General features: G+C 40.0%; 1 protein-coding gene across 3 annotated transcripts in view; it reads right to left on the reverse strand.

Moving 5' to 3' along the window:
- The window catches only part of vps13b (vacuolar protein sorting 13 homolog B), a 411,975-nt gene that overhangs the window by 381,662 nt on the left and 15,834 nt on the right, over positions 1-14,479 (reverse strand). For all 3 annotated transcript variants that reach the window (XM_074682783.1, XM_074682782.1, XM_074682784.1), the window contains 4 exons: positions 10,019-10,136; positions 3,591-3,758; positions 2,364-2,545; positions 1,801-1,975 (listed from right to left, as the gene is read on the reverse strand). In XM_074682783.1, coding sequence (XP_074538884.1) covers positions 1,801-1,975; positions 2,364-2,545; positions 3,591-3,758; positions 10,019-10,136 — 643 coding nt within the window. The remainder of the gene's footprint in view (positions 1-1,800; positions 1,976-2,363; positions 2,546-3,590; positions 3,759-10,018; positions 10,137-14,479) is intronic.

Consider the following 14,479-nt stretch of genomic DNA (forward strand, 5'->3'; position numbering starts at 1 on the left):
TGTACTTCTGTTATCAACATGACTTGGCTGAAATGTGTAAAATTAAAATGAATATAAAACACATGTTTGTAAAAAAGCACCATTCACTCCTAAAAAACATCCCAGTGCCCCTCCCAACTCTTTACTCAGTAGATTACTATCAGCATAACATGATCTCCGGCGCTTACGTTCCAAAAGCTGGTCCCCTCTTGTATATTTCGTGATGGGATATTCATTCACTCTCAGAGTCTTTACATAGCAGCTGCATGACACCGAGTCTTACATCTGGCATTGGACACTGAGCTGGAAGCTGCGCCAACTCAAAGTGTAAGTCACAAGCTGAAAGGCAGGGAGCAGGTTGGAGAGGGACAGCTAATGGTCTATATTATGTTCAGCTTCCCCTCTCAGTCCAACACTTCCCCTGTTAAACCGAGAGCTCCTCATGCTACAGAGGCCGGTCTAGCTCAGCAGGACTGGAACTCCAGGCTCAGCTATCTGCCTAAGATAAGGATGGGAAGCTGGGGAGAGGTGGGGAATGTGGTGTTTCTTTTAAAGGGATATCTGTGAGAGTGAGTGTGTGTGTGTGTGTGTGTGTGTGTAAGACTTCAAGAGGAAAAAAATGATGTATGGGGAAAAAGTCACATCCTTCTTTGTAATTTGACATTTGGTTTATTGTTTTTGTGACATTGTCTTAATAATGGTATGACTGTAAAACTTCCAACTAAAGCAGAGCAGTTTCATCAGAATGTAGGGCTTCCAGTGGCAGATCCAATCAAAGCCAATGCTCTTCTTCTGGCTTACAAACCAACAAGAACGGCTCCTGCCTACCTGGGGTCCCTCATCCAGGTCTACACTCCTTCTGGCCAACTACGCTCTGCTTGTGAAAGACGCCTGGTGCTCCCAGCCCTGCGTGGCTCTGAATCTCTGGCCAGACTCTTCTCCTCTGTTGTTCCCAAATGGAATGTGCAATGAGTGTTGTTGAAGTTTGAACTATATTGTTGCAGCCGTTAATTGTGATTGGTTATGGACACATTATTCTACATCTACAAAAAAACCCACTACTTCACTTCCTGTTGCACTTAATGGCAGCACCTGCAGCAGAATAACGTGTAGCACTTTGTCACACTAAGGTTTTCCTTCTGTCTAAATGTTGCTTGTGTTGTATGTCGCTTTGGACAAAAGTGTCTAAGTGAAACTGTAGAACTGTAAAGAGTACAACTGCACCATCATTATAATTTAGTGATGCAAAATTTAAAGTTAACATTAGTTGCCAAGTTCAAACAAGTAAAATCTACAAAGTCAAGTTTAAAAGAAATTGTTCTCAGAAATATCCCAAAAAAATGTATTTTTTTCGATAGACAACTTTGGCACCTTGTTTGAATATCATTTTAGCAGATATGAGTGATGTAAAAGGCTGAGCTGGAACACTTGGACAGACCTTGTCAAAACTTAACTTTTGGTACTCATCAAGACCAACATCCAAAAAGCTTTCTGTGCAAATACGAAGCACATTTTATATATGTGAGAAATGTCCCTGAAAGACTGATGGTATGGTCATTTCATGTTCCCACCGTGCTATGGATTGATAGGCTTCAAGGCTGAAGTCTCTTTCCCATATTTATTCTTCAGTCTCTCTCCTGATTTTGTGCTGTGTTCTCTTTTCTATCCTCTCACAACAAAGGAGTAAAAGTCCAAAAAGTATCAAAAAAGAAAGTCTAACAGGAATCCCTGCTCTAGACCTGAGATCTAAAAAATAAAGGTCAAACCTGAGATGAGAAAATGCAGCAAAAACATATGTCCCCTCTAAGAGAATCCACTTACCGGATAAGATTGCTCCAGCATCACTCACATGTCCACCGACATCTTCTCCTTCCCTTTCTGTGTTTCCCGCTATTTCCCCATAGTAAAGGGAAATGATCAGCTCCAAAATGCGGATAAACATGGGCAGCTGCTGATCAGTGATGGACAACTTCAGGCTCTCAACCATGGTCTGGATCTACACAAAGACAGAGGGATAGAGTGAGGGATGTCTTAAGCTTCAAAACCTTGATTTGTAATACTGCACGCTCAGGTGGGAAATGACTTAGGGCCTACTCCCTTGGGAGTCCTCGCTGGGGACAACATAATGTGATGGTGGTGTATAAAACAGGACAGCATCACCTGGGGCATCCAACAACTACAACAGATTCAACTTATGCCCGTTCGGTGCTGTGGAACTGACCTGAGTCATTAACCCACTCAGCTGTAACTGAATTTTTGTGTACTTTTGTGTATCTGTGGCGAAGTCATTGTGCCACTAGATTAACCTGAATTATTCCCCGAACAGCTTAATCTTAGGGACTATTGTGTCTTTTACGTCTTTGCTAAGATGTAAAGCGTCTTACCTTGATGACGGCCGGGATCTTTGAATTGATGTTGTCGTAGGTAAAGTGGAGGCGTGTTCTAAAAGAGCATTTGTACAGCAGTGGGTCCTGATAAAACTCAATCTTGCCACTAGCATTCCTTTTGTCCAAACACACCGTACAGTCAGCAAAGTTGATCACTTTCCTTAGGACCAGCTCTGGAGCTGCAGAGGTACAAAGACAACAGTACAGACATCTTAAAAAAAGTATTAAACTAGTTCAAGGTTGGCAGCTCAACACTAATGAGACATGTTCTTGTAATGTAACATTTTGTTCTAGTAATTAATAAACATATCTTTTGTGTTAATTTGTTTTTAAATTATTTTTAACATGAGATGGGACAGGTAGTCAATATCAAAACAGATATATCACAGCAATATCACTTTTCCAAACAGTGCTGGTATCAGAAACATTGTTATGTCGTCAGAAAAGGGCGCCCAGAATTTAAGTGAAATAAAAGCAGTTTTATTTAAAATCAACAGGGACTGTTGCCTCAGACAGGAGAGACATGCTTAACACATTTGATATATCTTCCATATTATTATGGTTCAAAGGTTCATCTACTCTAAAAGCCGCTGTTCTGAACATATGACAGTAAAGGGAGAACCCTCAGACATGGTGCTTAATATTAAACAATTTTTTTAATAACTTTTAACTTTGTAATTGTTTGTTTTTCAACATCAGCTTGTTATTGATAAAACATAACTTGTTCAAGATCAAGCTGTAGGAGCACTTTTAGATATTTCTTAATAAATCATCTCTAAATCAGAAGGTCAGGGGTTCAATCCCAGCTCCATGTGTCAAATGTCCTTGGGCATAGGATCAGAGGACCATAGCCTTGACAGTATCTTTTCACAAATGGCTTCATTGGCTCTTATATTCACCTACACAGCTGTTTTTTTCCCATTCATCTTCTGATGGAAACCCAGTTTGAGGGACTACTGTCCTTCATGATATCTACACTTTGTTGTTTTCATTACCAGCTAGCATGGTGCCACAGATCTGCATTGTTTGCATCATTAGTTTAAAGTTCCATCATTGTCATCCAACTGGAGATATACTTTTTACCTGTGCCACTATTCAGGAATCTTGCACCCAGCATTCAGTATCTACACAAATGCTGTGTTTAAATTTGACTTCTGTTTGTCCCTGTCTTGCTGATTAATTTGCTAATTGGAACATGAAGGAACATAATCAGCCATTGCTCACCTGTGATGTCCATGAAGGCCCTCTCCCACATATCATCCACAGTGTAACATTCTGCTGCGGTGATGTTGACTGACAGCACGATATCATCCTCCACATATTTCAGGATCAGGTTGTTAACCACGATATTCACGTTGTTCACTACGCGCCGTATCAGGCTCTGCACATACCCTAAAAAACACAAAGCGAAAAGATGAGAGACATGTCAGAGCAGGAAATGACGACAAATGGAAAATATTCAGAAAGACATAAAAGAGGCTGTATCAGCACAGACTTTACCAGATTATATTAAACTAGGGTTGAGATGCTTTAAGAGTAAATCTAGAACTCAGTAGGTTTTAAACTACCAACCACTTCCGGTCTGTGTTTTATAAACTACAGGACATGACTTGTTATTTGTCCCCAAGTGCTGTGCTGCTCCTCCATCAAAAATGTCTGTTGATGAAAGTTTTTATATGTATTGATGAACTAAACTTTCTGTTTGCACACTGGCCCAACAATGCAACAGCACATCTACGTGACAATAGGCTGTGGGTCAGCTGCTGGACCAATCAGGGTGGCAGAAAGAGAGGACGACACAATATAAAGTCAACTCATAAACACGGTGTGTGTTCATGACATCAGTGCAAGATTTTGCATAACTGCATGTGCTGGACTAAGTCTGAGTGTGTGCCTGGCTGCTTTCTTACGTACATGAATGTTGCTGTGAGCGCATATCTGTGTGTGCGTGTGTGTGTGTGTGTGTCTGTGGTTATGGGGTCAGTTGGAAAGCTGCAGCACCTGCAGCCTGGGCAGTAAAACCAGCACTTTACCCCCTGCTGTTTCCTTCTCTGGATCTAATTTACTCATGTCAGGGTGACTCTCCTCCCCTCTCACACTCTCTTATGCTTGTTACACTCATACTTCTTCCCTTGCACCAAGTCCACCACCATATTCTGTCCCTCTGCCAGGCATCGCACCGCTCTTAACTTCTGTAAACAATTGACACAGCCAACACCTGTGCTGCAGCCCACAGGGAAAGAGCCTACTTAAAACAGTTCAACCATAAAATGACTGGAAAACCCGGCTCCTTTATGTGATCTCAGAACAGGTCAAGTGCTCTGTACTGTGCAGTACAGGAAAGAAACACTACACTGTCAATGCTCACTACTTTCCTGTTAATGGAAAGTATTAGCGCTGATCAGCCCTGCCGGTAAAAAGCTTTAGAGAGGGACGGAGAAGTCAAACAGACTGAAAACACCATTAATTGTTGCTGCTGTGTTATTCTATAGTATAACAGGTCATACCAGGAATGAAAAACCTGTGAACATGGTTCATATTTACTTGTACCCTCTCAGGAAACAGTAACAACAGAGAAGCTTTGTTGTTTTGATTGATTATCTATTGATACATCCACAAAGGTCTTTTTAGGCTAACAGTGCCCCCATCCATCACACAAGGAGTACCTCAACTGTTTGACGACTGTGAAAATGATGTTAAACATGTGCTATGCTCTCTGCAGTTGCCAGATTCTTGACCAATGTGTTAGATAGCACTCTCTAACCCGGTAACTATCACCACCAATGTAAGCCACTTAATTGTGTTAGCCGCTCTGTGGCTAAGCTCCAGCTGGAAAAAAAATTACAGCAGTCCTCCAGAACAAAAGGTCCAGCCTTTACCGTTATGGGCTATTCTTTATCCATAAATAGCATTTTCCAGTTAATGCCAGAACAGCTGCCGTATTTATTCTCTGAGCATGGGCCCAGTACCAGGACTGCAGGAGCACTGGACCACAGATTTATGTCAGGAGTGTTTGCATTACTTTCCATACAAGTCTCAATCTACTTAAAACATGCTCATAAAGCATGCATGAATACACAACTCTTGGACACTTAAAGCAGTTCAAGTATGCTCATATTTACCATGGTGCAAGGCCCCACACAAACATATTTACTCTACTCAGTAGTTACCTAACTCACTTGATACAGTTTTACTTGGGTGCATGATTTTGACAGCTCTGATAACAACTCTATTGAAGCAGATCTTATAAAACACTATGGCTGGGACAATATGCTTTTCTCACAATTTGATTCTTTTACGTTTTTTGTGCTGCTGATTCAATTTAAATTGCAACTTTTGTTTGTTTCTGATTTTTGCAATTTTTAGTTTGCTTCTTTTAAGATGCTATGAGGAGGATCTGTTTCCATCACCTTCTAGCCCAGGGTCTCATGCACACTGTTGTGAAAATGTGACTTTTAACCAGGCGTGTGTTTGTTTTGGAACTGTTTTTCTTTGTTCAAGTCAACTTTTTTTAAAGTTTAAAAAGCAACAAGGTAAGGTATTTATCAGTGCAGCACAGTAGAGCTGTTGTTTGAAATGTGACAACAACCAAACGTTGCGTACTGTGTGTTAGCTCTTTTAGCTTTTAGCTCATGTTTTGGCCTTTAGCTCATGCTCTATCTCTCTCCTGTTTATCTTTCTTCTGCTCTTCTGTCCTTTTTCTGTCTGACAGTTAGGCTCCAGTGTCCACCATCACTACAAAATTAATCAAGGAAATAATTTTCAACAGAGAAAAACACAGATCTCTCTTCTCACTACTAAACTTTGTCAGCCGGCGTAGTGTTGTCATAGAGACTTACACATGCTGTAAATCAATCCAGTCTTGTTCAACCCGACCAGGAAGCTACTAAGAAGCTACGAAGTAGCATTTGAAATAACCAATATTGGCACTGATAATCTCATTTTAAAGTGTGGATTATGATCAGGCATATATCTAGCAGGGAGACTTTTTCAAGATCACTTTCAGACTCCTCACAGCCCCTTTAACACCAGACCATGTGAAAAAGTTGAATGACCTTGATGATGTCTACAGACTACATCAGGATCCCCATTTTCCCCAAAAATGCACATCAGGGACTCTGACATCACGTTACTAGATAGTCGAAGAGAAACATTTCGCCATCTACTGGAGGAGTAACTTTTTTTCCAACCCAATTTACAAACTTAAGATTTATCCCTAATCCCATACTACCATGAGTGCATGAAATGTGTGCACACTGCACTTACTGGAACACTGAGCAAAATCTTACAGCGTCATGTTGCCCCAAATCAAGCACTGCGGCTTTGCACTTGAATTGGATTTCACAACCGTTCACAGGTATTTGTCTACTTTTCGCTGATTATATCCATACACCATTGTTTGATCTGTTCCTGCCCTTTTCTCTATGTAGACAATACCGTGATCATTGAGTGTAAGAAGTGTCCAGTGTTTCACACTGATTTTTGGCCATTTTGGGAAATCGAACTGAAATAGAAATTGAGCTGAGAAATCAAAGTGCACTGCGTTTCTCCCTACTGTGACCACACTAATACAGTCAAAATAGTGAATGTAAGTGCAGAAGTACATGATATGGAGCACAGAAAGACTTAAATGAAGGATTTAAATATGAAAAAATATATTGTAAAAAAAATAAAAATCATATAACTAAAAAATCTTGATACTTATGTGAATCAATTTTTTCATATAAGACACCCTCAACACTCAGCAGGTAATCAGGACATATCTGTATCCATACCACTTGACTATAACAAGTCCAACATAAGGAACTCATGAGTTTAATGAATAAATATCCAAACACTGGTTTGCACTACCATGAAATGCAGCACTATCACCTCCCTTTTAACAAACATCCTTTAAGTACATTTAAGACTGCTGATAGGTTTGTTTTGTATCTGATTCTTAAGAAAATATCCTGTCTGAGTCACAGCAAGTTACTTTCATTTCATCTAACTTTCACCTCTACCCTTTAATAAGCAGGGCTGAAATGACACCATCCATCTGTTTATCTGCGTTATTGAGGTGCTGGGACCTTTGACCTCGGACTTGTCTCTACAGTCTGTAATAGGTAAAACCCCTGTCCACTGCTGGAACAGTGATTTGTACAAAGCTAGACTGAAAACAGGCACACACTTAAACACAGGCGGACACACACACAGATTTGCACGCTCACTCACACCTTGAGGATCTGTTTGAGGCAGGCCCACGGGAGAGGCTGGGGTGTGAGGCACCCTGCTTTAACAGCTGGGGAGAGATATGATCTCATAACGGCAGGCCTGGAAATGGATCCCCCCCCAGATACAACCAGCCAGAAGTAAAAGTTCATACACTGGTCCATAACAGCGCTCCAGAAGAAAACCTTTCCTGTTGGGTGTTAAAATATGACCTAAAGCTGAAGACCCCCACCTGTCTTTAGTCTACTGGCATTCTTTTTCTCCCATAAAGCCATACCTAGTTTGTTTTTTTTTTGTTTTTTTTTGGAGGGATCCACTTTACCTTTGTCTTAAACCTTTTTACCTGAAAACTTTTCATTCACTCTTTTGTTTTTTTATCAAACCCATGGGTCATAAAACACATGAGCGCTGATGCTAGACTCAAAATATGCCCATCTGTCAGTCAAGTCAGTCATGCCCTGAACCCTATAAAGTCTGACCCATCAAAGAATGGCCAGAAAATCGAATCTTTTTGGAACTGAGATTTTTACTGACCCTTTCAACAAAACCCACAAAAAAACTGTGCTCTATCATTTTGTTCATGATATATTATTCAAATCTTGTTTGACAAATAGGGCGTGTTTGGCAACTTTTTGGTTAAGTTTTAGTAAAAATGCATTCTTTCAATGCAGAAAATATTTTTTTTAAAACGAGTAACAAACTATATACTATTCTTTCCACAACTTCTTGAAAATTAGCAATGTTTTCCTAAAAAATAGTGAGTGGATGAGTTCATGAGAGCAGCCATTTTGGAAAGGGTCAAACACAACTTCAGCTGCCTGTAGTGGAGTGATAATCCTTAAATAGGGTAACTACTATCATTTTTTCAGTTGTAACAGGTTTTTTTAAGGAAAGTGTTTATCATGTTTATGAGATAGAGTTTTTTGGAACTCATGTATTAAATATGATACGTTTGGTAACAAGGGGTTAAACTCTTTTTGTTTCATAACCTAAAATATGATAAGTTACGAAAAAAAGTATTTCAAGAAGTTAGGGCTGGGTAATCCTAAGAACCTCACGATTTGATTCGATTTTGATTCTTTAGGTTGCTATTTGATTCTGTGTTGATTTAAATGCTTTCATTATCGATTTTCATGCCTAATGTGAGCATATGTGATATGTCACCTCACCTGTTGGAGCAATAAAACAACCCAAACATCAGACTTTAAAGCTGAAGGAGCAGGCTTTATGCTGCTGCTGTTGCTTTGGCTGACATTTTTTTGTTGTTTGGTCTCTTGTGGTCCACACAACGTGAATAACACACACACTCCCCCCATTTGCCAGGAAATGAATCGATTCAGAAGAATTGCTGAATCGATATTGAATTGGGCGAGGCAATATTTTGGTGCATCAATTTAACCAATATTTTTAACCACCCCTGATAGATCTTCTGTAGCTGGTAAAGGTTATACAACTTTCTCACCTTAGTGCAAGACAAAGTATGTCATAACAAAGGATCAGGGATACATGCCAATCTGTCAAAGGCCAGTGTTCACACCTTTCTTTTGAATACTTAAGGCCTAACTGAACTATCTTGGGTCTGATCTCTCCAGCATCGTCTTATAAGGACTTTCCTCATCCAGAACAGTAACCTTTGACTTATCTGTACTTCTGACAATTTCTTTCACCTTCTGAGGAATCATGTTGATCTGAGCTGAATTTTTTTGTTAGTTAGTGTTTGTACCCATTTTCATGATCATCTTACTAAAGGAAAAGTGTGTTTTGTTCTGGTGGAAAAAAATCAAATTGAATCATATATTATTATTGGAAAAAACTGAATGACCAATATTTTGAACGCTTACTCTGAGCATAGAAGTCTACATGAGGTATATTTAGAGAACTGAGAAACAAAATGTCATAAATACATAAAAATGGGTGAGTAATCCAGCTCTAATAAAGAAAAACAACAGAAGATTAAAATCCTGATTTTGGTGAGTTGCCCATCACGACCGGAGTGGGGCAGAAATGGATTCCACGGCTCTGTGGGAGGCATGTGGTCAAGTGGCCTTGTTGATAAGAACCTCTACGATGTGATTTATCACAGACACATCCTCCACACTCTCTGACTAATTTACAGCAGTGCTATCTGTCTTCTTAGGAAGAGAATAGAGCTATCAGTGTAAACAACAACTTTCCACATTCAAATCTGGCGACTACTTCTGCAGGCTTTTGGAAACCTAACAGGTCAGAGGTTTAGGATCCAGGACCTGGTTTGTCCCTCTAACATTTTTAGAGAAGGGAGAGAAAAATCAAAAAGGTTTCTCTGTAGAGTCAGTAAAGGTATGATCTTAGTCACTCTTTAAGACTGTGTTCTCCCCCGCTGAAGCTGTGCCTGCTTTGGTGGTCTTTTTTTCTTACCAGGGAGGTGGAATAGCCTCTCTAACCCCACAGCCATCACTCACCTGGGGGCAGGTCCGGGTCGCTGGGGGCAGCCTGTTGGAGGCGGCGAGGCTTGGCTACAGCCTTGGAGCTGTCTGAAACACTGCGACTGGTGGAGCTGGAGCCACTCTCATGGTCATCCTGATGAAAAAACAAACAGGAACACCAGTAAGAACAGGCGGTGGAGATACTGCAGAGTTTTTCACACAGTTACGGAGGACTGGTGTTGAGCTTCCCTTTGACTGTCATTCAGTTCAAGACAGATCAAAGTAACTCTGTGACTTTGGTGTGTAGATGATTTTCTGTAAAACCACAGACTGATGTGGCCCTCATGTCAGTAGCTAATCTTTTTGTTGTATGTTTTGATAACTGTAAGCCTTTTACATTCTTAAGGTCCCTATGTTGAAGTTGATCCTGTTTGCCTTTCAGTTACCACTTTTACTGCTTAACCTTCTTTAAAAATATATATATATTTTTACTCAAGTGGTCTTATTCTGCACGTGAACCACAGCAGTACACTAGACTTAATACAAAACTAAATTTAGTGGACAAGGGCAAAACATTTTTTACTAAAACTAAACAAAACACTTCTGATGTTTTTGATGGCATTTTTAGTCACCACAGATCCCTGATTACACCTGTACTGAAACCTCAATTCCTTAAAAAGTTGGGACTGTAAAAAAAAAACCCTAACAAAAAGCTGAAGTTGATGGTTTTAAAATCATTTAACTCTCACTGAAAAGGGTGCAAAGAGGAACCATCTCTTTTTAGGGTAATTTGCAAAACATATCTTGCTGCATCTAAGAATTTTTCCTGTTTATGTAACTGCATGCCTTTTAATTAGTTTCAAAACAGTTGGACAGAAACAACAAACAACTGAAAAAAAACTGTTTAAACACACACCTAGAGCAACATTTCTAAATTAATGGGGTTAATAAAAGGTTATTAACATAACTGGGTTTTAATCTCTCAGGAAGAAAGATGGGGAGAGGTTCACCACTTTGTGAGAGACTGCGTGAGCAAAGTCATCATTTGTAGTGTTTAACATTAAAACATTCAAAGTATCTGGACAAGGTTCAAAAATCAGCACTGAATGAACATGATCTTCAGGCTCTAGGCAGCAATATGTTCAAAACAGAAATGGCTCTGTAGTGGAGATCAATTTTTTCCTAAATGACACTGTCTGTGAAAAAAGTCCATCATGTTAAAACACAGTCATCCAAAGAGGTAAATAAATCCAGCGAGGCTAGCAACTTGTCGTGGCTTTGGCCTGTTTGAGATGGACCGAGGCAGGACTGTATTTTGACAAATCAAAATGTGAATACCTCTGTTATTAAAACCAAAGATATCTCATCCTACAGACTTAAAGAAGAGATGCAAACCACAGATGTATACAGAATGCTGCTCTGATCTAACACATTGTTAACACTCCTCTTTCTGAGGTTTTTTAAAATCCTTCACAGGCATCAAATTCCAAATCAAAGATTGGTTTTTATCAAAGAAATGAAATTATACAAATTTTCAATTCAAATTTGTGGTATTGTTTCATGCACTACAATCAAAGAAACATAGGGTGTCTATGATTTGTAAACAAATGTACTTCAATCAACATTTTGAACCTTGTCCCAGCTTTTTTGGAATTGGAGCTGTAATCTGTAAAGCTCAAAATCAGATTTTTGCACATTACTACACCTTTCTCTCTGTGTACAATATCAAAAATGATTACCAAACAAGACGACGAGCACAGTTCACGTCTCTATTCTGTTTGTTGAAGGTTCAGTAAGTGTTGTTCTAATTACCTAGTTTAAGGAAGCTCTTTTTTTATTCGTCTCACAGTTGTATTTTAAATATTTTCATTAAATGGGAAAGGGTAAGGCTAATAAAAGTCTTAAACCATGAGTAAGTAATTGGGAGAATAAACAAGAGAAAAACTAACAACTATCAAAACAGATACTATAGCTACAGCTCTATGACTCTATAACTACAATGTGTGATAGTTAAATACCTCATATTTAAACTCACAGCTGACGGCCTACACCAGAGGATGGAAGAAATGAAAGAAAGAAAAGGTATGAAAGATTTCAGGACCGTGATTGAAATAAGGAAGTGGCACTAAAGGTTGTTAGAAAGCTGACAGAAAGAAGTGAGGACAGTCATAAAGAGAGAAAATGCATGTGTTTCCCATTTGAACAGGGATCAGCATGGCAGAGTGTGTCAGTGGAGTCAATCCTTATCTTGATTAATGAAAAGACTGAATGTGTGAAAACAAAACACATAAAGCTACTCCATGCCAGCATACTTCATCAACACACACTCCACTGAAAACACTTAGTCACAGCTGTCAGGCAAGTTAGAAGCTTTTTATATTGTTCATACACACACCGTACAATCAACACCCATTTCCTGGTTATGACACTGTTTCATGTCAGCGAGCCCCAGATTAACTGTGTGGTTAAATCATAAAGATTTGTTTTTAAAATTTGCATAATTTGAGAAGTAGACGCACTGACAGAGAAGCCAACTTCCCACAGTGAGGTCGACACAAAACTGTCAAAGAGATGAGAGAAAGAGAGAAATATGCACGCTTCACTTCAGTTAGGGCCTCTGCGGCGAAGCTGCACTGTGTAAGCATTCTTTTCCCCATCACTGAGAGCTGGGAAACGGTAAACAGAAGAGGAGGAATAATAAATACCTCATCAAGGTTCTAAAGAATCAAGATGACCAAATAATAGGATGTAGATTTGTTTCTCGTTATTCACACATTTGTTTACTTTCCATTACTCTAAAAGGTCCTTTTCTTTAGAGATGACACAACTGAAAACTCGCGTTTTTTTAGATGATGTTCGATTGTGACATCTTATGACATTTTCACTATGTGAGGTGTTGAACACATTACAGTGAAACAACATTATAACTTCACTAATCGAGCATATTACAGACCCAGCTTCCCACCCATGGAGAGTTGATTCCTTAAAGACTGACAAGGCCTGCAGGCCAAGGGTACACTGAGTTCAAACTGCCACAAAAGTATAAAACAGTCAAATCTGGAAGTAGCGCAATTAAGCTCTCAATGTCACCATGGGCAGTGGGTTATTCTCCAGAGGCAAAAATGCCTTTTCAGAGGGAAGCTCTGGAACAAATGAAGGCTGCCTCAGCTGCTGTTAGGTAAACTGATCCCTTCAATGCCACGGCAGGGCACAGGACAGGGTAGGGGGGTGGGAGGACTGGGAAAGGAGGGGAAGACTGCAGGAATACAGAAGGGGGTTGTTTCCCTTGCAGGCATGTCAAGTCAGCTGTTGACTAAACATGACAGTAGGAAATGTGAAAAAATAGATACGCTGGAAACAAAGAGAGTGAGAGATCATGAAAAACTAAGACCTGATATATCCAGAAGATCCCAACAGAGGCACAGACAACAAGTCAAGGTTTCTGTTAGTCTGAGTGGCAGGCAGGAGGGACCCCCTACACACAGGGTAAGTGGGCACCCAGAGGGGGGTTAGGATAGAGGAAGGCTAGACCTGACCTCTGGGCCTCCTGCTAAGGTCCGGCTCAGTCAGGAACCAGGAGGCAGAGTGTCAGCTGGGGAGGAGGGTCAAGCCTTATCTAAGCAGCTACAATACATGTTGAATTCTGCTACCACCTCCAGATATAAGAGAAAGATCCTTCTGCAGATACCACCACAGGTTCCCTGGTCAAACTAATAGCTACCAGAAAAAACACTTATATGTGAAGTGTGAAGAGAATCAGTACAACTGACATTCAGAAATCAGATGTCACGACGTGCTAGCAGATGACACTTTTTCAGTTTGAATTACAATTTAAAAAAAGAAATCCTGGTAATGATGGACATTTCAACAACCTGCCTACTTGCAAATACCTGATCTTTGAAATCCAAACATTTTTAAAATGTTAGCGCCCGTGTCAGGGCATGCAGAGGAGTACGGCTTGATAAACACAGCCTGTTAGTGTTATTCTTTCTCTGCAGGGTTGCTAGTGAGCCCATGCTGACATCAAAGCAACAGACCAGGAGATCAGAGGCCCAACAGTTAAGGGTGGATGCCTCTGGAGAAAGTAAAGAAATGAAAGAGATCCAATCGCTCCTTGTCTTAACAGACCTCCCTTCTCATCAAAATGACTCATATACACATGAAAACGCAGTGGGCCTGACAGGAAGAGGGAACATCACCACTGGTCTGAAGCCATCCTCAGGTCTCTTGCTCTTACTATCTGTCTCTCTTTGCCTCCTTTGATTCCTCTTTCCTTAATTTCTATCACTTTTCTCTTTCTAAAACCCTGGATGACTAAGACTCACTGCTTTCAACTTAAAGTTGTGTCACCAAGTATTCAGCCACTTGATCCAATGATGACGTCCCATCTGGATAGGGATGGGTAGTGATCAGGTTGTATCTATACCAATGCCCTTATCAATTCTGCTTTTCAATCAGATTCTTTATCAATTCCCTTATTAATCCCTCTTGTGAATT

The sequence above is a fragment of the Halichoeres trimaculatus genome, unplaced genomic scaffold (assembly GCF_033239565.1).
Source record: "Halichoeres trimaculatus isolate MK-OKI-2021-1 unplaced genomic scaffold, fHalTri1.1 fHalTri1_scaffold_12, whole genome shotgun sequence".
Lineage (NCBI taxonomy): Eukaryota > Metazoa > Chordata > Actinopteri > Labriformes > Labridae > Halichoeres > Halichoeres trimaculatus.